Source organism: Ranitomeya variabilis, chromosome 4 (assembly GCF_051348905.1).
Source record: "Ranitomeya variabilis isolate aRanVar5 chromosome 4, aRanVar5.hap1, whole genome shotgun sequence".
NCBI classification, from domain to species: Eukaryota; Metazoa; Chordata; class Amphibia; order Anura; family Dendrobatidae; genus Ranitomeya; species Ranitomeya variabilis.
In genome coordinates, this window is record NC_135235.1 from 380,876,490 (window position 1) to 380,903,078 (window position 26,589).

Consider the following 26,589-nt stretch of genomic DNA (forward strand, 5'->3'; position numbering starts at 1 on the left):
TTACCCTTGTGCTTGTCTCCCCTAGCCCCCTTGTGCCCTCTCCCCTGCCCCCTCGTCACCATTTGCTCATGTCTTTTTCACTGCCCCTGTATGGAGGGGCTGCATTATACTATGAGGGGGGCTGCATTATATTCTATGGGGGTTACATTGAATTGTATGGAAGGGCTGCAGTATACTCTGTGGGGTGGCTGCATTATACTCTGGGGTGGCTGCATTATACTATGTGTGGGCTGCATTATACTGAATCGAGGACTATGGGGAATATATTATACTATATGAAGAACTATGGGGTGCATTATACTGCGGGAAGTGAATTGTGCGACAAGGATGACGATGGCGGTGCATTATACTATATGGAGCACTATGAGGAGTGTATTATACTATATGGAGGACTGAGCAGTGTATTTTAATATATGGAGGACTATGTGGAGTGTATAATACTAAATGGAGGACTGAGGAGTGTATTATACTGTATGGAGGACTATGAGGGGTGCATTATACTATATGGAGCACTATGAGCAGTGTATTATACTATATGGAGGACTGAGGAGTGTATTATACTATATGGAGGACTGAGCAGTGTATTATACTATATGGAGGACTGAGCAGTGTATTATACTATATGGAGCACTATGAGGAGTGTATTATGCAATATGGAGGACTGAGGAGTGTACAATACTATAATGAGGACTATAGGGAGTGTATTATACTATAAGGAGGACTATGGGGAGTGTATTATACTATAAGGAGGACTATGGGGGTGCATTATACTTCTTATATGGATCCCCATGACTTCTATGTTAGCCCCTGATGAGTATAATGGTTTATTTTCTTTTATACATTACATAACAATGGTAGTACTGGGGACAAATATATCCCAGGATGGGGCACCGGATAGTTATTCAACTGAGGTCACACTATACAACTTTGCAATAAAGCTATAGTGTGCAAAATGAATAGGGAAAATGAGAATTTGGGAGGAAAATATTTTGCCATGGTGGGGGGGGGGCATTTGAAAGTTCGCACCGGGGCCCATAACTTTGTAGTTACGCCACTGCATATAACAGACGTGGCAGAGTCTGGAGACGTTGTGAAGAGCGATCTGCTGCCTGCAAAATCCTTCAGCTTGACCGGTTTGGCAGTGAGTTAGTAATGGTGTGGGTTTGCATTTCTTTGGAGGGCCACACAGCCCTTCATGTGCTCGCCAGAGGTAGCCTGACTGCCATTAGGTACCGAGATGAGATCCTCGGACCGCTTGTGAGACGATATGCTGGTTGGCCCTGGGTTCCTCCTAATGCAGGACAATGCCAGACCTCATGTGGCTGGAGTGTGTCAGCAGTTCCTGCAAGATGAAGGCATTGAAGCTATGGACTGGCCCACTCGTTCTCCAGACCTGGATCCGATTGAACACATCTGGGACATCATGTCTCGCACCATCCACCAACGTCACGTTGCACCACAGACTGTCCAGGAGTTGGTGGATGCTTTAGTCCAGGTCTGGGAGGAAATCCCTCAGGAGACCATCCGCTGCCTCATCAGGAGCATGCCCAGGCGTTGTAGGGAGATCATACAGGCACGTGGAGGCCACACACACTACAGTACTAAGCATCATTTCCTTGTCTTGAGGCATTTCCACTGAAGTTGGATCAGCCTGTAACTTCATTTTCCACTTTGATTTTGAGCATCATTCCAACTCCAGACCTCCGTGGGATATTAGTTGTAATTTACATTTTTAGGCTATATTTTTCTCAACACATTCCACTATGTAATGAATAAAGATTTACAACTGGAATATTTCATTCAGTGATATCTAGGATGTGGGATTTTAGTGTTCCCTTTATTTTTTTGAACAGTGTATATGACCATATGGGTGCATTATACTTTATGTATGACTATGGGGGTGCATTATACTACTATGGGGGTGCATTATACTACTATATATGACAATGAGATGCATTATACTATTATGCCTGACTATGGAGGCAATATAGAGAGATATGGGGGAAGTATGGAGAGACATGAGGCAGAATGGAAAAACACGCGGGGTCCAGAATTGGAGGACACATGGGGTCCAGAATGGGAGGACATGTGGGGTCCAGAATGTGGGATATTATTACTGTAGGGGTTAACTAAAGGGTATTATTTTTGAGGATACTGTTTTCAGTGGGGGAGGAGAAGCCCTGTTACTGTGTAGGGCGGCACGGTCGCCTTTTTTATTCATCTGGCGTCATGTAGAGGTTGGGGAAAAATTGGGAATGTGTTCTAGATAACTATTATTTTCTGCAGAGACGAGTGCTGGCTGGAAGAAGTGATGGCGGTGTGTGCTGGATGAAGATGGAAAGCGAAGAAGAATGACTTCAACTAGAGATGTCACCGGTGTGTTACCAGTACACTGACACTATACACTGTATACTATATACAGAGCTTCTATGTAGAATGTCACTGGTGATCACTGTATTACCTGTATACTGTATACAGCGCACCTGTATAATGTCATTGTTGAAGATTGTATTACTTGTACACTATATGCTATATACAGAGCTCCTGTGTATAATGTCACTGGTGTTCACTGTATTACCTATACACTGACACTATATACATAGCTCCTGTGTTTGTCACCGGTGATCACTATATTACATGTACCCTGACACTATACACTGTGTACTATAGACAAAGCTCCTGTGTATAATGGCACTTATTAATGATCAATATTGTAGTATTCAGTCACTATGTGGTTGTAATATATGGTCCGTCCATGGTGTGGGGGTATTTGTCCCCTGTATGTGGCATTATTCGGTAACTATGTGGTAGGAATATGTGGTGTGGTGGTATTTTTCCCTTGTATGTGGTATTATTTGGTCACTACATGGTGGTAATTTGTGGTCCGACCATGGTGTGGTGGTATTTGTCACTTGCATGTGGTATTATTCGGTAACTATGCGGTAGTAATATGTGGTCCAGCCATGGTGTAGTGGTATTTGTACTTTGTATGTGGTATTATTCGGCAACTATGTGGTGGTAATATGTGGTCCGGCCATGGTGTGGTGGTATTTATCCTTTGTAACATCACCTAGAATAAAGTTTTCACTTGAAAACTGTTTGATTTCATTTTGTAATAAGCTGATAATGCTTATAACTTCACAATTGACCATTTTTTGGTTCAAAATAAATAAAAAAAGGTTGAAAACTCTGCTGTGCATAATAATTTGGAACATGCATTTTGAGTGTTTATTTTTTTTAAAAAGATACTGATTTCATAGGCAGTTTGTTCTAAAACATTGCAATTATACTAGAATAGTAGATGACTGGAAAATAACAATGACTGAAATTCAGATAGGTAATTTAGAGAAAATATGAGGAAATATTATTTGCATAATAATTTGGAACACAGTGTAAGCATTCGGGATCGTCATTTCCGGAAATGCGCAATAGGTCCATAAGGTGACACGTCCGTCATATTATGTTAATTGTGGCCGAGGCCGTGACTAGCGCTGTGATTGGCAGAGGTTTATGTAAATACACTCCCATCTCCCTCCATGCTACACGCCCCCGGAAGAAGAATTCATCGAAACGCGCGTAGGGGTCTGCTCAGGTCCGTGTTATCTCACTGGGGTAAATATGTTTTGAGGTTTCCAATACTTTGCCAATGTACCCGCAGCATTATAGGCACGTGCTTAGATGTTTTCATTGAGACAGTAAGTACCAATAGCAGGGTATTACCCTGGTACTATTACCCGTAGCCTTTCTACAGATTACCTGTTGGGTGGCTGCTTTGATTTATGCACTTAGCACTTTTTATATGGGGGTTTTCCCTTTAGGTTTTCTCATACATATTATTTATTACCATCATTTCAGTTATATGGCATATAGCCACTTTGTGGTCTGCTTCAATATATACTGTACAGTTGTCTATATTTAGGCATCAGTGCATGATTAACACGTGATCTGTTCTTTAGATTGGAGGCACCTTTTCATCATGTATGGATTGTATTTAATAGCTTGAGGCTTTTTTATCTTTTGATATAAATAAAGTACATGTTTTTGAACTCTACATTCATTGTGGCCTGTCTTAAGTTCTTAGGGAGGTCCTTGTGTGTTCATCATTTAAAAAAATGTATGTGACACATTCCCTTAAAGAAACATGAATACAAATATACCTAAAAAGAGAATTGGCTGTTTTAACAAATATTTAATAAAAAAATCTTTTAGCCAAAACAAATATGCTGGCTATGTATGTGATCTGGTGTTAGATGGGAACTGATAATGTGTGATTGGTGAGGACGTGGTGCAGATGTGGAGTTTTTCTGAGTGGACGGTGGGGCTGTGGAAGATTTGAGAGTTGGAGCCCGAGCTGGTTGGAGCCTGGGCGCAGTCTCAAGGGGGCCTGAAAATTTTACCAGTATGGGGCCCCGAAATTCCGGGTGGCAGCCCTGGCTGCACTCAGTAAACTAAGTGATACACTGCAAAGATTCCCTCTAATGAATCGGGTCCAGATCTTAGTGCTGAACATTTCAGTGATAAATGAATGAATACTATAATGCAGATTGGTGTGGATGGAAATGAAAGCAAATTTAGTGGTCGACATTCACTTTTAGAACTCCTACATGCATCAGCTAGAGTTCAGTCTTCTGCCTCTAAGAGGTAATCTGCATAATAAAGCTAAGTGGAAACTGTGACACCACTGTGCAGCCATAAAGTGATTACCCTTGATGAAATAAACCCAGCAACTCAGCTTTGGTGCATTTTGCACCCTGATAGAGCACCCTTCCCCCGAAAACATGTATACCAGTGAATATATAATGTGTTAATATGACATGGCTTTGTTGTAGTTTTCTCAATTTTATTTTAGTTAAAACTTGATTAATCATGTAAACATAGCCATTTCCATTACAAGGAAAATACAGCGGATTTACAAATGAATTCTTACCTCCCGTCCTCGTGTCTTCGCCCGACACCATTCTAACAGCATGTTCTTCACAGCACCAACACCACAGCTTGTCGACCTCTTAACAAGAACTCCTGAAGTGGCCACGCTACAAGACAATTTTTAATACACAAGTTCATATATGATTATTCACCGAAAGCGAATATACAAGTCCCACACAAAATCAGATCACCGAGCAAAGCACTATGCCAATAAGAATAAAGTAAAACTTAACTTTTAATAGTATTGTGAGACAGCGCTCCCTGAGTGCGTTGGGGAACACTCGCTTGGCAACGGGATTAAAGCACGCAGGCACGATTTCTCACATAAACATTCTATTTGGTTTATTAACTCTGCATAAACTACATTAGATAAAGTCCATTTCATTACATCCACGAACATATAATGACCACCAGTCTGTCATTGTAGCAGATGAACCTCTCTGCCGTATATTACAACCCCTCTTGTCTGGAGTTCCCTTCCAGGAGCTCCACTCCTCACACTGACTTCTTGTCAGTCCTGGCGTCGCCAACACTGAAGCCGTCCCAGGCTCTGTAGGTACATGGCCACTCCGTGCGCTCTTCAGGACATCCGTTACCAGCTGGGACCGTCCAACACACAGGCCACTCAGTGCCAAAGCCCCACCATGTGCTATTCAGGGAGATATTACTCCCAACACATAGGCTTCCAGGACCTTGCACATGGATCAAACAGATCCATACACTCTCAACCCATGTGACCACACCATAGTCACATTATGTACCTGTAACCCCTCCCCTGGATGGAAGGTGTGTGCGGTTAGCCAGATCCGCCCAGCTCTCCGACTAACCCTGCAAGCCTCCCTTTTAAGTAAACAAACAGAAATACTTCTGGGACTACAGGTCCCAGAACAAAATTACTTCAGGCTTACAGCGCAGACTCCCTCTGCGACACATACCGGCCATTTACAATCCTGCCGGTCACTGTTTCACCATCACCATTACAGATATGCCTCCATGCATATCCTGAGGAGCACATACAGCGCCCCCTGACTGTAACATGGGTCACTGCATCACAGTATATATAATAAAACATAACATTCAAACAAACATATGACCAGCCAAAGTCTGCTGTTCGGCCTTTATAAGGAAGTACAGGGTAACCCTAATGTCCATCTGTTAATGCCCTACCTTACTGCGGAGGTTGGCACCCTAGGACCTGTGCTGTGGCGCTCCCGCTCAAAAGCAGACTCTCCCTAATATACCCTAGTAGGTCCTAAAGTGAAGGAGAGGAAAGGAATCAGACAGAAGACACAATGATTCAGATACATACAAAGTGAGATGTCATAGGAGTATATTAAAAAATAAATGTTGATTATGGGGAAGACAAGGAAGGCAAAGACTTCAAAAAAACAGGAAATCAAGGTTCAGACAAGTAAGCACATATATATTGCACATATCCCCAATTGTAAAAGGGAGCCTTATGATAAGAGGATATAGACAAATGACGAGAATAAACATAATAATAATAATAATCTTTATATAGCGCTAACATATTCCGCAGCGCTTTACAGTTTGCACACGTCATCGCTGTCACCGATGGGGCTCACAATCTAAATTTCCTATAAGTATGTCTTTGGAATGTGGGAGGAAACCGGAGAACCATGCAAACACGGGGAGAACATGCAAACTCCTTGCAGATGTTGTCCTTGATGGGATTTGAACCCAGGACTCCAGCGCTGCAAGGCTGCAGTGTTATCCACTGAGCCACCGTTAATTAATTATTAATTGCACCTATTCCCAAGTATATTGCACTGCACAAATATAGAGCCTAATTGAAAAAGTTATTGATAGGTGCAAACAAATTACATTGACCAAAAAAATGATAAATAAATCTGATAGTTGTTAATATAGTCAAAAAGGTGAAAAAACAGTACCAGTGTGATTAAGGAGCCTGCTTAAGTCCAAAAAAATGAGGGGGTACCTAGCAGAACCTGTTATAATTCTGTAATTGCCCTACCTTCCTGCGGAGGTTGACATCCTAGGACCTGCACAAATGGTGTCTCCACTCAACATTGACTCCCCCTAGTCCTCCCTATTATGGCCCTACAATAAAAGAGGATAGAGAGTCCCAAAAAGTTCAAGGAGCTGTTAGTGGGCCCCTTAAATGTGATCAAATCCCACATGCAACAAGGTGTAATAATGTATTAGCTATCGCAGACCAGTAGGGCAAACAAACTCTCAGTATTATTAGGGAGCAACTCCCCAATAAATAGTAATACTATGAAAAATCACACAAGCCATTTGCGAAGGTCCTAGGGTGCCAACCTCCGCAGTAAGTTAGGGGATTAACAGTTGGACATAAGGGTTACTCTAAACTTCCTTATAAAGGCCAGACTTTGGCTGGCTGTATGTTTGAATGTTATATTTTTTATATACTACTAGACAGAGGCCCGATGCTATCGCATCAGGAGGGCAGTAATGTCACGATGGGGACAGGCTTTGCAGCGTTAAGAATCTCTCCCCCCATGTGCTCACCCACCTATCCACTCTCTCTTCCCCATGTGCTGACTTCTCCTGCCTGTGCTCTCTTCTTATATGCATTGTTTTTGTCCCAGCGATGTTGTTGCTCTTCAAGAGTCTCATTTGCCCTTTGTTGTCTTTGACGTTGTGCCTTTGCTGCTTTCCTTTCATTTTCATTGGAGTACTTTTTAGGAGGAGCCATGTTGGTGTTAATATTTGCTTTTTAAAGGGGTTTTCCCACGAACGAAAGTTCATTTTAAAAATTGTCTGTGTCTGTGAGGTAACATATTGCTTAAAAACAGTCAGTTAAATATTTTACCTGACAAAAGAAATCCTCTGTGATCCCCTGCTGTAATGTCAGTATTGTCTTTTGCTTCCTCCCCTGGCCAGGAGATGTGGTATGCTCCGTACACAGTCAGACACAGACAATTTTTAAAATGAACTTTCATTTGTGGAAAAACCCCTTTAATGTGACCGGCTTCCTCTGCCTGTAGACGCGTCGTGCATCTGTCTCCGGGATCAGCCAAATGAATCACTGTGCCTGTGCGGACTTTGCGCAGGCGAAGTAAATCAGACCGCCACCATCTTTGTGCAGACAGATAGTGGTGGTCACATTAAAACTGCGCATGCACTCCTCCTGTGCAAAGATGGCGGCGGTCAGTGAGTCATTCGGCTGATCCCGGCGGCGGCGTGTTCACAACAGTGTTCCGCTGGTGGTACCGCACAAGAGGCTGCGTATGGCGTATACAGTGTGTGTGTTGCGTACGGCGTATACAGTGTGTGTGTGTGTGTGGTGCATCGGTGTTCCGCTGGAAGTACTGCGCAAGATGTTGGTACCACCAGCAGTTTCCATATTGAGACACCAATCACTTTGGTGTCCTAATATGGAGGTCGGTGAACTTCCGCCACTTGGAATTATGGGATCCAGACACATCTGGACGGAACAGGATGTGAAGACATTACAAGGTAAGTACTGTATATATTAAGATCAAAAGTTAAGTTTTACTTTATTCTTATTGGCACAGTGTTTTGTTCGGTAATCTCATAAATTAATATATAATCTTAAAGAGGACCTGTCACCAAATGTTTCATGCTGAACTGGACACAGGATATAATGATGGCTGCAGAGGAGAATTAAACATTTTGTTTTTATCTTTTTTTTTCTAATTTTACAGCTACATTGTAGAGATATTAGAGTTAAAATATCTGCCACCTAATAACTATTTAATGTGATAATCTACTGTAATTACTTTTCTTACATAAATTACTTAAAAAGTCCCTATTGTTCCCTCTTTACTCTATCTAACTGCTATACTTACAGCTCTGGTAAAAATTAAGAGACCACTGCAATGAGTCACCCGCCAGGGCAGGGCCGTGGGGTACCCAGTACCGGATCCGGTGTTCACAGGGGATGTCACGGTGCCAACCCGGTCCATGGCCCTGGGCGCCCATGTAAAAGGGAGATTGAATAAAATCTATGTCCATGACGGCACCTGCGGTATTCGGTCAGTGGGGACCGACGCTGCTTTAACCCCTTAAGCCCCGAGGGTGGTTTGCACGTTAATGACCGGGCCAATTTTTACAATTCTGACCACTGTCCCTTTATGAGGCTATAACTCTGGAACGCTTTGACAGATCTTGGCGATTCTGACAATGTTTTCTCGTGACATATTGTACTTCATGTTAGTGGTAAAACTTATTCGATATAACTTGCGATTATTTGTGAAAAAAATTGAAATTTGGCGAAAATTTTGAAAATTTTGCAATTTTCCAAATTTGAATTTTTATGCCCTTAAATCACAGACATATGTCATGCAAAATACTTAATAAGTAACATTTCCCACATGTCTACTTTACATCAGTACAATTTTGGAACCAAAATTTTTTTTTGTGACGGAGTTATAAGGGTTAAAAGTTGACCAGCAATTTCCCATTTTTACAACACCATTTTTTTTTAGGGACCACATCTCATTTGAAGTCATTTTGAGGGGTCTATATGATAGAAAATACTCAAGTGTGACACCATTCTAAAAACTGCACCCCTCAAGGTGCTCAAAACCACATTCAAGAAGTTTATTAACCCTTCAGGTGTTTCACAGGAATTTTTGGAATGTTTAAATAAAAATGAACATTTAACTTTTTTTCACACAAAATGTATTTCAGCTCCAATTTGTTTTATTTTACCAAGGGTAACAGGAGAAAATGGACCACCAAAGTTGTTATACAATTTGTCCTGAGTACGCTGATACCCCATATGTGGGGGTAAACGACTGTTTGGGCGTATGGCAGAGCTCGGAAGGAAAGGAGCGCCATTTGACTTTTCAATGCAAAATTGACTGGAATTGAGATGGGACGCCATGTTGCGTTTGGAGAGCCCCTGATGTGCCTAAACACTGAAACCCCCTACAAGTGACACCATTTTGGAAAGTAGACCCCCTAAGGAACTTATCTTGATGTGTGGTGAGCACTTTGACCCACCAAGTGCTTCACAGAAGTTTATAATGCAGAGCCGTAAAAATAAAAAATCATATTTTTTCACAAAAATGATATTTTCGCCACCAATTTTTTATTTTCCCAAGGGTAAGAGAAGAAATTGGACCCCAAAAAATGTTGTGCAATTTGTCCTGAGTACGCTGATACCCCATATGTGGGTGTAAACCATTGTTTGAGCGCATGGCAGAGCTTGGAAGGGAAGGAGCGCCATTTGACTTTTCAATGCAAAATTGACTGGAATTGAGATGGGACGCCATGTTGCGTTTGGAGAGCCACTGATGTGCCTAAACATTGAAACTCCCTACAAGTGACACCATTTTGGAAAGTAGACCCCCTAAGGAACTTATCTTGATGTGTGGTGAGCACTTTGACCCACCAAGTGCTTCACAGAAGTTTATAATGCAGAGCCGTAAAAATAAAAAATCATATTTTTTCACAAAAATGATCTTTTCGCCCCCAATTTTTTATTTTCCCAAGGGTAAGAGAAGAAATTGGACCCCAAAAAATGTTGTGCAATTTGTCCTGAGTACGCTGATACCCCATATGTGGGTGTAAACCATTGTTTGGGCGCATGGCAGAGCTTGGAAGGGAAGGAACGCCATTTGACTTTTCAATGCAAAATTGACTGGAATTGAGATGGGACGCCATGTTGCGTTTGGAGAGCCCCTGATGTGCCTAAACATTGAAACTCCCTACAAGTGACACCATTTTGGAAAGTAGACCCCCTAAGGAACTTATCTAGATGTGTGGTGAGCACTTTGACCCACCAAGTGCTTCACAGAAGTTTATAATGCAGAGCCGTAAAAATAAAAAATCATATTTTTTCACAAAAATGATCTTTTTGCCCCCAATTTTTTATTTTCCCAAGGGTAAGAGAAGAAATTGGACCCCAAAAAATGTTGTGCAATTTGTCCTGAGTACGATGATACCCCATATGTGGGTGTAAACCATTGTTTGGGCGCATGGCAGAGCTTGGAAGGGAAGGAGCGCCATTTGACTTTTCAATGCAAAATTGACTGGAATTGAGATGGGACGCCATGTTGCGTTTGGAGAACCCCTGATGTGCCTAAACATTGAAACTCCCTACAAGTGACACCATTTTGGAAAGTAGACCCCCTAAGGAACTTATCTAGATGTGCTTTGAGAGCTTTGAACCCCCAAGTGTTTCACTACAGATTATAACGCAGAGCCGTGAAAATATATATATTTTTTTCTCAAAAATGATTTTTTAGCCCCCAGCTTTGTATTTTTACAAGGGTAACAGAATAAATTGGACCCCAAAATTTGTTTTCCAATTTGTCCTGAGTACGCTGATACCCCATATGTGGGGGGGAACCACTGTTTGGGCGCATGACAGAGCTCGGAAGGGAAAGAGCGCCATTTGGAATGCAGACTTAAATGGATTGGTCAGCAGCCGTCACGTTGCATTTGCAGAGCCCCTGATGTACCCAAACAGTACAAACCCCCCACAAGTGACCCCATATTGGAAACTAGACCTCCCAAGGAACTTATCTAGATGTGTTTTGAGAACTTTGAACCCCCAAGTGTTTCACTAAAGTTTATAGCGCAAAGCCGTGAAAATAAAAATTCTTTTTTTTTTCACAAAAATGATTTTTTAGCCCCCAGTTTTGTATTTTCACAAGGGTAACAGGATAAATTAGACCCCAAAAGTTGTTTTCCAATTTGTCCTGAGTACGCTGATACCCCATATGTGGGGGGGAACCACTGTTTGGGTGCATGACAGAGCTCGGAAGGGAAGGAGCGCCATTTGGAATGCAGCCTTAAATGGATTGGTCTGCAGGCGTCACGTTGCATTTGCAGAGCCCCTGATGTACCCAAACAGTACAAACCCCCCACAAGTGACCCCATATTGGAAACTAGACCTCCCAAGGAACTTATCTAGATGTGTTGTGAGAACTTTGAACCCCCAAGTGTTTCACTACAGTTTATAACGCAGAGCCGTGAAAATAAAACATCTTTTTTTCCCACAAAAATGGTTTTTAGCCCCCCAAATTTTTATTTTCCTAAGGATAACAAGAGAACTTGGACCCCAGAAGTTGTTGTTCAATTTGTCCCGAGTACACTGATAACACATATGTTGGGGTAAACCCCTTTTTGGGCGCACGGGAGAGCTCGGAAGGGAAGGAGCACTGTTTACTTTTTCAACGCAGAATTGGCTGGAATTGAGATTGGACGCCATGTCGCGCTTGGAGAGCCCCTGATGTGCCTGGACAGTGGAAACTCCCCAATTCTACCTGAAACCCTAACCCAAACACACCCCTAACCCTAATCCCAACGGTAACCCTAACCACACCCCTAGCCCTGACACACCCATAATTCTAATCCCAACCCTAATCCAAACCGTAAATGTAATCCAAACCCCAACCCTAACTTTAGCCCCAACCCTAACTTTAGCCCCAACCCTAACTTTACCTCCAACCCTAGCCCTAACCCTATCCCTACCCCTAACCCTAAACGTGACTGAAATACGTGGCACTGAAATACGTGGCACTGAAATACGTGGCACTGAAATACGTGGCACTGAAATACGTGGCACTGAAACACGTGGCACTGAAATACGTGATACGTGGCACTGAAATACATGGCACTGAAATACGTGGCACTGAAATACGTGGCACTGAAATACGTGGCACTGAAATACGTGGCACTGAAACACGTGGCACTGAAACACGTGGCACTGAAATACGTGATACGTGGCACTGAAATACGTGGCACTGAAATACGTGGCACTGAAATACGTGGCACTGAAATACGTGATACGTGGCACTTAAATACGTGGCACTGAAACATGTGGCACTGAAATACGTGATACATGGCACTGAAATACGTGGCACTGAAATACGTGGCACTGAAATACGTGCAACTGAAATACGTGGTACTAAAATATGTGGCACTGAAATACGTGATACGTGGCACTGAAATACGTGATACGTGGCACTTAAATACGTGGCACTGAAACACGTGGCACTGATATACGTGGCACTGAAATACGTGGCACTGAAATACGTGGCACTGAAATACGTGGCACTTAAATACGTGGCACTATGACTGTCAGAAAATGTTCATTAAACGGTTAGGGGTGAGGTTAGGGGTAGAGTTAGGGTTAGGGTTTGGATCCCTTTATCACCTTGATGGTGGTGGGTGGCTTTTCAGTGTGTTTTCTGTTTTTTTTCGATAAAAACGCATGCGTTTTTAACGCAAACAAACGCATGTGCTTAAAAACGCAAGAAAATACTGCAGGTTGTATTTCTGAAAATGAACGCATGCAGAAAAAAAAGCATGCGTTTGAAAACGCGACCAAACGCGTACAAAAAAACGCATGCGTTTTCAATGTTAAATATAGGGAAAAAACGCATGCGTTTTTTTTGTGCAAAAAATGCTGCAGACAAAAACACAAGTGTGAAACCAGCGACGCTTTTTATAGCAAAAAAGTTTTTGCGTCTCCACATTTTGAGACCTATAATTTTTCCACATTTTGCTCCACAGAGTCATGTGAGGTCTTGTTTTTTGCGGGACGAGCTGACGTTTTTATTGGTAACATTTTCAGACACGTGACAGTTTTTGATCACTTTTTATTCCGATTTTTGTGAGGCAGAATGACCAAAAACCTGCTATTCATGAATTTCTTTTGGGAGAGGCATTTATACCGTTCCGCGTTTGGTAAAATTGATAAAGCAGTTTTATTCGTCGGGTCAGTACGATTACAGCGATATCTCATTTATATCATTTTTTTATGTTTTGGCGCTTTTATACGATAAAAACTATTTTATAGAAAAAATAATTATTTTGGTATCGCTTTATTCTGAGGACTATAACTTTTTTATTTTTTTGCTGATGATGCTGTATGGTGGCTTGTTTTTTGCGGGACAAGATGACATTTTCAGCGGTACCATGGATATTTATATCAGTCTTTTTGATCGCGTGTTATTCCACTTTTTGTTCGGCGGTATGGTAATAAAGCGTTGTTTTTTGCCTCGTTTTTTTTTTTTTTTCTTACGGTGTTTACTGAAGGGGTTAACTAGTGAGGCAGTTTTATAGGTTGGGTCGTTACGGACGCGGCGATACTAAATATGTGTACTTTTATTGTTTTGTTTTTTTTATTTAGATAAAGAAATGTATTTATGGGAATAATATATATATTTTTTTTATTATTTATTTAGGAATTTTTTTATTTTTTTTTTACACATGTGGAAAAATTTTTTTTTTACTTTTTTACTTTGTCCCAGGGGGGGACATCACAGATCGATGATCTGATAGAGTGCTGTGCACACTATCAGATCACCGATCTCACTTACATCGGTGCAGGCTTACCAGCGTCTGCTCTGAGCAGGCGCTCGGTAAGCCACCTCCTTCCCTGCAGGACCCGGATGCCGCGGCCATCTTGGATCCGGGACCTGCAGCCAGGAAGGAGGTAGGAGACCCTCGCAGCAACGCGATCACATCGCATTGCTCCGGGGGTCTCAGGGAAGCCCGCAGGGAGCCCCCTCCCTGCGCGATGCTTCCCTATACCGCCGGTACACCGCGATCATGTTTGATCGCGGTGTGCCGGGGGTTAATGTGCCGGGGGCGGTCCGTGACCGCTCCTGGCACATAGTGCCGGATGTCAGCTGCGATAGGCAGCTGACACCCGGCCGCGATCGGCCGCGCTCCCCCCGTGAGCGCGGCCGATCGCGTATGACGTACTATCCCGTCACCGGGAATTAAGTCCCAGGTCACCTTGGCGGGATAGTACGTCATACGGGATTAAGGGGTTAAGGGGTCCTCTGGGGTGATGTTATGGCAGCTAGATGGTATAATTTCCCACAGGTGAAGTATATCCCCAGGGCTCCCGGTGTGTAGATGGAAGATGGTGAATGGTGCAGTAAAGAATGAGGACACAGGTTTGCAGTCTCTTTACCTGGTTTACTGAAGACTTCAGGCAGCCACTGTCCAGGGTACCCGATCACAGGATAGGCAGAGTCCAGCCGGCTTGGAGGCAAGTTGGGAGTCCCCTTTTCCAGGTGGAGTTAAAAGCCTTCCTCTAGCGTGGTGGTGTTGTAGTCCCTTACTGCCTATGGCTTTTGATAAGGTCCTCATAGTTCTTCTCCCTTCCCCCCTACAGGAAAGGACACAAACCCGTATGACAGGTGACTCGAGCCATTTTACAGGGTCTCTATCACGACCTGGGCTCTATGTGTCACTGTGCCTCCTGGGTATTGAGGCGGACAGGTAACTTGCAGTTGGGCTGTCCTGCCGGTCTCTGCTGTAAGTCTTAGAGTCCCTTACAACCTCGGTGTCCGGCTACCGGTTATCTGCGCTTCAGAGGGGGATCGCTCATTTGCAACTGTCCTCCCCTGATGTCACTCTCCTGTGCTTCGCTCTCCTACACGCTCGCTGCAATCTGTTCTGCTTTCGGTATTATCTCTGTCCAGGAGCTGCAGCACTTTCTCGTGGCTGCACAGCCCCTCTGCCTCCTTCCCCTCTGTCTCTCTGACAGGAACTCCCTCACTTTCCCTCCAAACCACAATATATATAGGGGAGTCACTTAGGAATAGGATCAAAAGCTCCCCCTTGTGGCCTGGAGTGTGAACATGTTGCATGTTTGTGTTTACCTGGTGAGAGTTATCCTTCCTTGCCTCCAAGTGTACCATCACTCACCATGCTCAAAAGAGTTCAGAAATCATTATTTTGTGGAATAACCATGATGTTTAATCACAGCTTTCATGCGTCTTGACATGCTTTCCACCAGTCTTTCCCACTGCTTCTGGTGCAAAAATGTAAGCAGTAGTTCTTTGTTTGATGGCTTGTGACTATCCATCATCCTCTTGATTACATTCCAGAGGTTTTCAATGGGGTTCAGGTCTGGAGATTGGGCTGGCCATGACAGGCTTTTGATGTGGTGGTCTCTCAATTTTTGCCAGAGCTGTATTTATTTATTTACTTTTGGTTTGATAATGTTTTGTTTGAAAATCCCCAGTGCATGCTGGGATATTCAAATGAGTCATGGGGCAGAGGATGCAGTCATTGCCGCAGCTGTTGTACCCACCCTGAAATGAAGTGTCATCAGTGACGTCTGCTTCGGGTGGTAGGCTAATCCGTGCAATTTCAATGTATGCGCAGTATGAACTCCCTGGGCGATATTCCTTTTCAATGCATGGTAACAGTGTGCTCCTTTACCAGTTCTAATGAAAAGTGATGAGCTGAAAAGAGAGCACACTGTCAGTATGCATTGTAAAGGAGTAATTATGCAAATTGTCTCTTCAGAGAGGAAAAGAGTTAGAACTCTAGTGCCACCTATTGGAAGGTAGCAGTCCTACAAGTCAATGTTGACCCTTTAACGAACCTTGTCACATGACTTAGGATTATAGCCAAACCAGAATCTCAATTTGCAGACACTGTGTTTGGGGTTACTGCCCCTCGTCAGTGCAAATCGGAGATTTGGTTTGTTTGTGTGAGAGGCGTCAGACCGTTGTCTAAGAAGTATTGTTTCTCCTTGCGGAGATCGACATGCTAAGCATGCTGAGATGAGGAGACATAAAGCCGCAATGCTCCTCTGGGTAATATGCTAATTATGCAAATTGTCTCTTCAGAGAGGAAGAGAGCTAGCACTCTAGTGCCACCTATTAGAAGTAGCAATCTTCCAATAGGTGGCACTAGAGATCTAGTCTCCTCATCTCGGCATGCTTAGCATGTCGATCTCCGCAATGAGAAATGATACTTCTTGTAAAGGAGTGTATTAGAAAAGCGATTAGATTATTACATTAAATAGACATTTAGGATTAAAGTCAATTATTGTTGAAGGCCACCCCTTTAAGTTCAAGTGGGTGTTATAAAATAGTTTCACTGGGGCGGGTGGGAATGTACTTCTTCCCTCTTTATGAGGATGACCAATCATAAGCAGGCAGCAACACACTAAAGAAAAAATACGCTCCCACTACAGCTAAGAGCAGGCTTCAGCAACCTCCTGAATGATTAGAAAGTGCTAAGAGATGACTAAGATCCCAGCAGAAAGTGTGGAGAGAAAGGCAGCGCTTATTTGAAAGGTATTAATTATCTATACTCTTTCTAATCATGCTGGAAGTTAGATCATGGCTTTCTGACATTATACATCTTACATATTGAGAAACCTACTCTAAGCTCTGGTGGGGACATGTTCTTCTTTCCTTTCAGTGTTGCTGTCTGCTTATGATTGGTCAGTATCATACAGGCGGAAGAAGTGCACTCCCCCAGTGAACTCTCTGATAAAAATAAATAATTAAAATAAATAAAGTACATTTAGGCCATGTGCACACGTTCAGTATTTTTCGCGTTTTTTTCGCTATAAAAACGTGATAAAAACGCGAAAAAAACGCTAACATATGCCTCCCATTATTTTCAGTGTATTCCGCATTTTTTGTGCAAATGTAGCCTTTTTTTCCGCGAAAAAATCGCATCGCGGAAAAAAAAGCCACATGTTCATTAAAATGTGGAATTGCAGGGGATTCCGCACACCTAGGAGTGCATTGATCTGCTTACATCCCGCACGGGGCTGTGCACACCATGCGGGAAGTAAGCAGATTATGTGCGGTTGGTACCCAGGGTGGAGGAGAGGAGACTCTCCTCCACGGACAGGGCACCATATAAGTGGTCAAAAAATAAGAATTAAAATAAAAAATAGTCCTATACTCACCTTCGATGTCTTCCCGCCTCTCCGCTGCATGCTGCCGCTTCGGTTCCTATAGCTGGTGTGCGGTGAAGGACCTGTGATGACGTCACTGTCTTGTGATTGGTCGAGACCGGTCATGTGACTGCTCACATGACCGCGACGTCATGGAAGGTCCTGAACCACACCGGCATCTATAGGAACGGACGCCTGCAGGTGAGTATAACCATTTTTTTTATTTTTTTTATTATTTTTAAACATTCTATCTTTTACTATAGATGCTGCATAGGCTGCATCTATAGTAAAAAGATGGTCACACTTGTCAAACATTATGTTTGACAAGTGTGACCAACCTGTCAGTCAGTTTTCCAAGCGATGCTACAGATCGCTTGGAAAACTTTAGCATTCTGCAAGCTAATTACGCTTGCAGAATGCTAAAAAAACGCGAAAAAAAAGCAAAAAAAACGGAAAAAAAACGCAAAAAAAAAAATGCGGATTTCTTGCAGAAAATTTCCGGTTTTCTTCAGGAAATTTCTGCAAGAAATCCGGACGTGTGCAACATACCCTTAAACATTCTAAATTTTACTAAATTCCTTTGTTTAGTAAAATGTATAAAAAATGTAATCTTTAGTTAGTGTATCATCAGGATTTTAAATATGTCAACTCCCAGCTTTTTGAGGTTGTAGGATAGGCTGCGTAAAGATGTCTGCTTGAGACAAATGTCGAGTTAGGGCTGCGTCCTGTCAGGTATCGTGAACGTATATTCCTCTGTGTACTAAACCTGACAGGATAAGCAGAGCAGTGAGTGCTGACTAAAGCAGGAGATAACATTTCTAGTTGACAGAGACTCAACATATATCTCATCAGCCTGACATGTTTATTGCAGAGCAGGACTTTGTGGAACTGTTAGAATAAACAATACAAACTGTTAGTAAAAGTGTATGTTGCACTGAATATGCCAAGGAGAGGAAACTTCTAAGCCTCAATGTTCCTCTGGGAAATATGCAAATTGTCTCTTCAGAGAGGAAGAGGACTCTAGTGCCACCTATAGGGAATAGTAATCCTAAAGTCAATGTCGCCTTGTAATGAGCCTTGTCACATGACTTAGAATAAAAGCCAAAACCAAAATCTAAATTAGCAGACACTGGATTTCGGATACTGCCCCTCATCAGTGGAAAGTGTAAGATCTGGTTTCCTAAGTCATGTGACAAGGCTCATTAGAAAGTCAATATTTACTTTTTGGATTGCTAATTCCTATAGATGTTACTAGAGTTCTAGTACTCCTCCTCTCTGCATATTTCCCAGAGGAGCATTGCTGTTTAAAAGTCTCCTCACTTTGGCATGTCAGGCTTGACATGTCTCTCTCCGCACGGAGAAATATTATCCCTTGGATACAGAATATGCTGTCACCTAAAAACTTAAATGTATTTCTTTTGGATTTTTGACCTACTAACACAAAGTAGCAAATATTTGTGGTGTAAAGGAAATGATACATGGTTTTCTAAATATTTTAAAAATATGAATCTGAAAATTGTGACGTGCATTTGCATCCAGCCCCACCCCAAGTCAATACTTTGTAGGACCATCTTTTGCTGCAATCACATCTGCAAATCTTTGGGGTATGTCTCTCTACCTGTAGCTTTGCACATCTAGAAGCTGAAATTTTTCCCCATTCTTCTTTGCAAACTGTCTCTAGCTCAGTAAGATTGGACGTAGAGCATCTGTGAACAACAATTTTCAAGTCTGGCCACAGATTCTCAATGGGTTTTAGCCTGGCATGTAATTGGGCTATTCAAATACAGGAATATTGTCACGCCCCACCTAGGAGCTAGATGGCGCATGGTGAGACGGTTGGGAAAGGAGGAACTGTAACTAGAGAAAGATTAGACGGACCGTCGGACACCCTGAATCTTGCCCTGCGCAACCAGGCTCGGACTGGCCCACCGGAGAACCGGAGGATTCTCCGGGGGGCCCAGGCACTGACACCTGCTGGCATACTGGCCAGCAGCTGCCTAGGGCCCCCACTGCTCCAGGGGCCCCTTGCCAGTGGCTATAGGGCCCCTGAGTCAAGGGGGCCCGCCCTGTGCCAGTAGCAGCAGCTGGAGACAGGATCCTGTCCCCGCTGGTAAAGCCAAATGAATATTCACGCTTCCCCATGCCCCTATGGGCGTGTAGAGGCGTGAATACCATAGTAGTGTATCTTACATATTACTCATCAAACTCAATTTGACAGGTGGACCCGCCCCTATCAAAGCGTATCAAAGTGTGTAACCCCTCCCCTCCCTGGCTGCCAGCTGTCAGCATCTGTTCCCTGTGTGTCTGCTCTCCCCTTTTGATACAGTATGATATTGGTAATTTGATACAGTGATTATTATCACAGTATTTGCTTTCTATTAGATTATCATTTTATATGTAGCTGATGTAATGAGCACATATAGTGAAGATTCTCATTTTTACACGTGGTTTAAAACACCAGTCTCATTATATAGGCACATTATGTATGTGGCCATATTACAACACCCGCAAGTATGAAGCGGTGTGTTTTATACGCTTATAAAACCAAAGACACGATATTGTAAAGGTTTAAAAAGATTTTATTGTAAAATAAATACATCTCAAAGACATTTCAATACTATAAAAATTCTTACAGAGTATAAAAGCAAAAACATTAAATAGTACAATGATCATACATCAACTCACTTCTTACAAAATAAATAGTATCACAAGTACAATTAACATTACACTTCTTACAAAATAAATAATATAGTGTTACAAGTCAAGTACAGCATTTATCCAGTACATTCTTTACATCGTGAGCCACATGGTTTGTAGCATCGGAAGAGACCTTTTTTTTAGGCATTAGAGTTCCGCGTGTGGTACCTAATGACGGGGAATGTAAAGATTGAATTGTACGTGGCGGCGGAGCTAGCTTCTGCGGCGTAGATGCAGCGTGTGTCTCACTGCTGGAAATTTTTAATTCATCTAAAAGCTTCCTAGTAGTGGGGTTACCAACAACTGTAGACGGTATATTTAGCTCGGCCATAGCCTGCATAAATGAATCCCAACCCGGCGGTAAGTTAGGCGCTCTAGAAACCGGGCTGTTTCTTGGTGTGGGGGTCTGGTACAACAGGTCTTCAGCGGGCATCTGATTGTGTTCCAAGGTAATTGGTTCTGGAATCAGGTCGACATCTGTAAAGAATTAATATATATTTACACGTCTAAATACTTAAAAGATATTCAGGTCGACATCTGTAAAGAATTAATATATATTTACACGTCTAAATACTTAAAAGATATTCAGGGCAACATCTGTAAAGAATTAATATATATTTACACGTCTAAATACTTAAAAGATATTCAGGGCGACATCTGTAAAGAATTAATATATATTTACACGTCTAAATACTTAAAAGATATTCAGGGCGACATCTGTAAAGAATTAATATATATTTACACGTCTAAATACTTAAAAGATATATATATATATATATATATATATATACACACAGACACACAACGCACCTATGATGTCTTGCGATAAATCCCACACATGAGCGTCAGCTTCATTAGTGTTACTATACGAGGCTCCAGGTGTATCACACTCCAGAGCAGACACGCTGAAGGCGTTTAAAAAATCATCGGAGATCTCCCTCATATATGCATCTTAAACAAGAAAGAATAAAACAGTATAAAAATAATATACAAAACAGCCCTTAATTAGAATGGCACACTAGTAGTTGTATTTATATAAAGCTTGAAACATACCTAATAGCGTTTCCTCAGCTTGGTCAGAAAAATCCAAAAAATTTTGGGATTCCATCTAAAATAAATTAACTGTGTAAATTTTTGTGCTATCTATATTAATTTCACACCACAGACAAACACATTTTATATAGTGTAACAAATAAATTTGTGCCTACTGTATAAATATGTCTGTCATGCAAAACATATGTAATAAGTAAGCGGTGAATACGCTAGTTAGGATGTATTAACAGCTATTAACTACTGTATTACACAAATTATGTCATAATAAATATACGGTTAAATTATTAAACAAATAACAACCTTAATTATGGTTTAGAGATGCATAGTTAAACATAATTAAGCATTTGCGAATAATAAGGCAAAATAGAATAATGCAGCGCTCTGTATGTATATACTTACATTTAGAATAGCACGGCTGTTAGTCTTGTCTGGCTTCTGGTGGATGCCTGATGTACTGCAGTGGTGGAGACAGCTGTATTTATCCTGACTGGCAGAAAACAAGCCTTCTGTTAACACCCAGAAACACACCCAGTTACGCCCCTCCATACGCCTTCTCTTAACACCCAGAACACACCCATACAGACAATTATTGCCTGTATTAACTCAATCATATTGCCGGATTAAAACCTGAAATTTTATACAGTTGATTTTCTGAAAGAAGCAGGCGGATGTTGTTCATCGAGACACAATCATTTTATTCAATCATGGCTTCTAATTCCTATGAAATATATTATCTAGGACTGGAATATTTGGAATAAATACAGCATTTAATATTAAATTTTATACAATTGAAGAGGCAAGCGGCTGTTGATTATCGAGACACAATCATTTTATTCAATCTTGGCGTCTAATTCGCATCATAAAATATTAGAAAAACAATATTTTACAGCTATGGAGCCCGGATCATTCTGCGGAATTGACAAATTATTTAGAGCGACGAGAGACCGCGGAATAAAGAAATCTGACGTGGCTGTCTGGCTGAATAACCAAGATGCCTACACTCTACACAAACCTATTAGAAAATGGTTTTTGACAAATAAAATTTATGTCTCGGACATTGATGCGCAGTGGCAAGCGGATCTCGTAAGTTTAATTGACTATTCAAGGGAGAATGATAATGTCAAATACATCCTGACGGTGATTGATACTCTATCGAGATACGCGTGGTGCGTGGCCTTATCAAACAAGACCGGAGCTAGTGTGGCCAGATCGTTCAAATTAATATTTCAAAATGATAAGCGCATACCGAAGAAATTGCAGACGGATCGCGGCAAAGAATTTATAAATTCGTCACTCAAGCAGCTATGTAATATGCATAATATTCACCACTTTTTTACCAACAATGTCGTAAAAGCAGCTATCGTAGAGCGCTTTAATCGCACATTAAAAACACGTATGTGGCGCTATCTCACGAAGCATAATACCTTTAGGTATATTGATATTTTACCGGATTTGGTGCATAGCTACAATCATTCTTATCATTCTACCATACGCTGTAGCCCGGCTGAAGTGAGTTCGCAAAACGTGATGCAGATCTGGCGCAATATTTACAGTTCTACTATTACTAATAAACCGATTAAACCGTCTTTAAAGGTTGGCGATCATGTCAGAATATCGCGCTAAAAGGGAACGTTCTGTAAGGGGTATGAAAAATCGTACAGCGAAGAGATTTGTTTAATTACAGGCATATCCAATAAATTTCATAAACCTCTTTATAAAATTAGTGATTTAATTGGCGAGGCTGTAGAGGGGTCATTTTATAAGGAAGAGCTGCAAAAAATACCTATGGATGAGAATCGCGTCTACAGAGTAGAAAAGATTTTGAGAAAAAAACGTGTCAGGGGTGTGAGTCACTGTTTCGTCAAATGGCTGGGGTACCCCGAAAAATTCAATAGTTGGATCCCGGCTTCGGAGTTGACAGATATATAGCCATGGAAGCGGGGTCGTTTTTCGTGACACTGCCCAGCAATTCCTCAATTAAAATCTACCCCGACAACACAATATCGATTTACAATACCAAGTTAGCGAGGGCCGTTCATCTTTCAGACGCTTATGAAGTGGCGTTAACGGAAATACAGTACCCCCATACGTGGAACACGTTTGAGGCTTTTGAAGGAAACTTCTACGCTGCGAAACACGGTGAACCGTTAGAACATTATCACATAAAATCAGGATTTTACTCGAACATTCATAAGCTGGTTGGCGCGGTCAATGCCCGAATAGAGGCGCTGAATTTATCCACGCCTGCCTACAGAATACGGTATGATGAGCTACGCCGAGAGGTGATCCTGCCCGACTCAGCCCCTATACAGTTTGCTCTGGGTACTAAGCTAAAATTTATTTTCGGACTACAGACCGTCGATGACTCCCCCGTTGCTTTAATGCCGTGGAATCGCCGCTTTTACCCCGATTCAAAGGCTGGTTTTTATTCGCTTTTTGTATACACTGATATAATTCAGCATCAGCTTGTAGGCGACAGTTACGTTCAACTGTTACGAACAGTAGAAGTTAGCGGCGATGATAATGATATTGTCACGGTGCGCTACACGCGTCCCGATTACATACCGTTGTGCAAACAACACTTTGACTCCATAAACATTACAGTCATGTCGGACCAGGGTACACCGGTTAAATTCAGATGCGGAAAGTGTATAATGCGATTACATTTCAGACCGCGACAGTATTGACACGATAAAATGGTGTCTCAAAGGGTGTATGGAGATCCCGCTGTTTATGCCCGCTACTATACTGCCCAGTCGGGGCACGGGCTAGAGGGGTTCCACGGGAGCGAGTACATGTATGGCTCCGGCCTGGCCGGGATATTTAAAGGCTTATTTCGCCGCGCTGTGCTGCTTTTCAGAAAAGGCCTAGAATTAGTAAAACCGCACATAAAGACGGCTGTCCGGAACATCGCGACGGACGCCATCACGACCGCCTCAACGGCCCTTATGAAACGGATAAATACACAACCGCAGCAAGATGGATCTGGGATAATTTATGTCGCTAAAAAAGCACAAAAAAGAAAGAGGCGCACTTGCCCGCCTTTACCGCCGATGCTCATGAATAAAACTACCACCAAGAGACGCCACCGTCAGAAATGAGTAAGATGCTCTGCGGACGACATCTTCTAATCAGTTATCATGGCTTTCCTGCATGACGCTTCTGTAGAGTGTGCAAAATCTGAACTGGATATTTTTGACGTACCCCTGACACAAACAAGTATAGAGAAATCTCTATTTGTAGAAGTACAACCGGTTGCGGCTCTGTCAGACAATGGCCCGTTGGAATTTTTCATATCTGGGAGCGGCGATTATTATTATGATCTAAACAATACGCTGTTGTACATAAGCTGTCGCATCATGAAGCAAGATAATACGGCTATCGCCGATGGCTCCCAGGTGGCTCTCATAAACTATCCTCTAGCCACCCTTTTTAACCAGGTCAATATTACTCTGGGAGATCGGCTTATCTCACAATCGGACAATCTCTACAGCTATAGAGCGTACATAGAGACCCTTTTAAATTACAGCTCGCAGATGCTGGCATCACAATTTACAGCCGGTTTGTTCTATAAAGACACTGCGGGCCATCATAATGACCGGAGCTTGGATGGCGCAAATGCAGGGTTTATCAAAAGAGCCAATGCAGCTTCTCGCTCAAAGCCCATCGACCTCTTGGGGCCCATTTTTGGGGATATATTTAATCAACCAAAGTTAATATTGAATGGTCTTGACCTTAAGGTTAAGTTAACAAGAAATAAGGATGCTTTCTGCCTCATGTCCGCAGAAGCCGAGCCGCTGAAGGTGCAAATCTCGCAAGCGGCTCTCTATGTGAAAAGAGTGCAGGTGTCTCCGGCTGTCCGAATCGGCCACAGCCAGGCCCTCCTATCCGCAACCGCTATACGCTATTGACCGAACATGTCTGAAAGTGTACAGCATCGCCGCAGGGACACGGATCACGAACCACGAGAACCTCTTCCTAGGCCAGATACCAAAAACTGTTATATTGGGGTTTGTAGATAAGGAGGGGTTCAGCGGTTCATACGCGAAAAATCTGTTACACTTCCACCACTACCATGTCAACCATGCTGCTTTATATCTGGACGGCCAGCAGATACCCGCGAGACCTTATAATCCTAATTTTAATGATGATTTAGCCATCAGAGAGTATATGGCGCTTGCCCATATATCTGGCAAGCAAAAGGCTGATTGTGCCATGGCGATAGATCGTGAAGAATTTATGGCTGGATTCACTCTATTTGCTTTTGATTTATCGCCTGATCAAGAGCCTGGAGGACATTTCTTGCTCATTAAAACAGGTAACCTACGTGCTGAAGTCCGCTTTGCGCTAGCGACACCCCACACGATAAATATGATTGTTTTTGCAGTCAACCATACCATTCTGGAAATTAATAATAGGAGAGAGATCTTGTACGATTTTAATTAAGTAACGATGGACAGCCTGCAGCTTACAGCGATACTGAAAGCCGATAATTATACAAACCGCATATTCGCCGGTGTGTTTCCGTGTGATTTGCTTCCGGAAGAAAGAGTGACTCAGAGACCAGCGGCATATATTGTGAATACAGACCCGGCGAATCAAGCTGGCCGCCACTGGGTATTAATCGTACTCTGCGATGATAAGACGGGCATATTTTTTGATAGTTATGGCTTTAGTCCTGAAAATATTATCTTTCCACGCGATTTTGTGACATTCCTGAACAAGAATTGTGCCGCGTATTGTTATCAAGACGCCCAAATCCAAGATATGTATAGTCGTGTGTGCGGACATTATTGCGTATATGTATTGCAACATTTAGCATTCGGGTTACCATTCAAGAAACTTTTACAACATTTCACTTCTGATGTGCAAAGAAATGATAGAATCGTATCAGATTTTGTTGCATCAAAATTTTCAAGTTTAACTCGCTGTTCTGACCGAAGTTATCAATTTATTCAAAAATGTACTTGTCTTCGTTGATCTAAATGTCTGACCAGGACAGATAGCTAGTTAAAAGATATTCAGGGCGACATCTGCTAGCAATTAGCTCTGTTGTGCTTTAGTCTGTTGTGCATTAGTTCTGCCAATAAAGATTTTAAACCGTTCTGTGTTTGCACATCTATCTGGGATCCCAGAAGGGAAGAAGGATCCGTGGGGCCCACCATATCCCACCATAACTCATAACACACACACATCTGCTTGTTGTATGTGAACCGGAATTGCAGGCCCCTAAAGTTACAGCATCCGTGGGGCCAACCATATCC

General features: G+C 42.3%; 1 protein-coding gene across 2 annotated transcripts in view; it reads right to left on the reverse strand.

Annotated features, from left to right (window-relative positions):
• Nucleotides 1-26,589, reverse strand: part of SMTNL1 (smoothelin like 1) — a 384,545-nt gene that overhangs the window by 260,263 nt on the left and 97,693 nt on the right. For both annotated transcript variants that reach the window (XM_077250807.1, XM_077250806.1), the window contains one exon: nucleotides 4,928-5,033. In XM_077250807.1, the coding sequence (XP_077106922.1) occupies nucleotides 4,928-5,033 (106 nt within the window). The remainder of the gene's footprint in view (nucleotides 1-4,927; nucleotides 5,034-26,589) is intronic.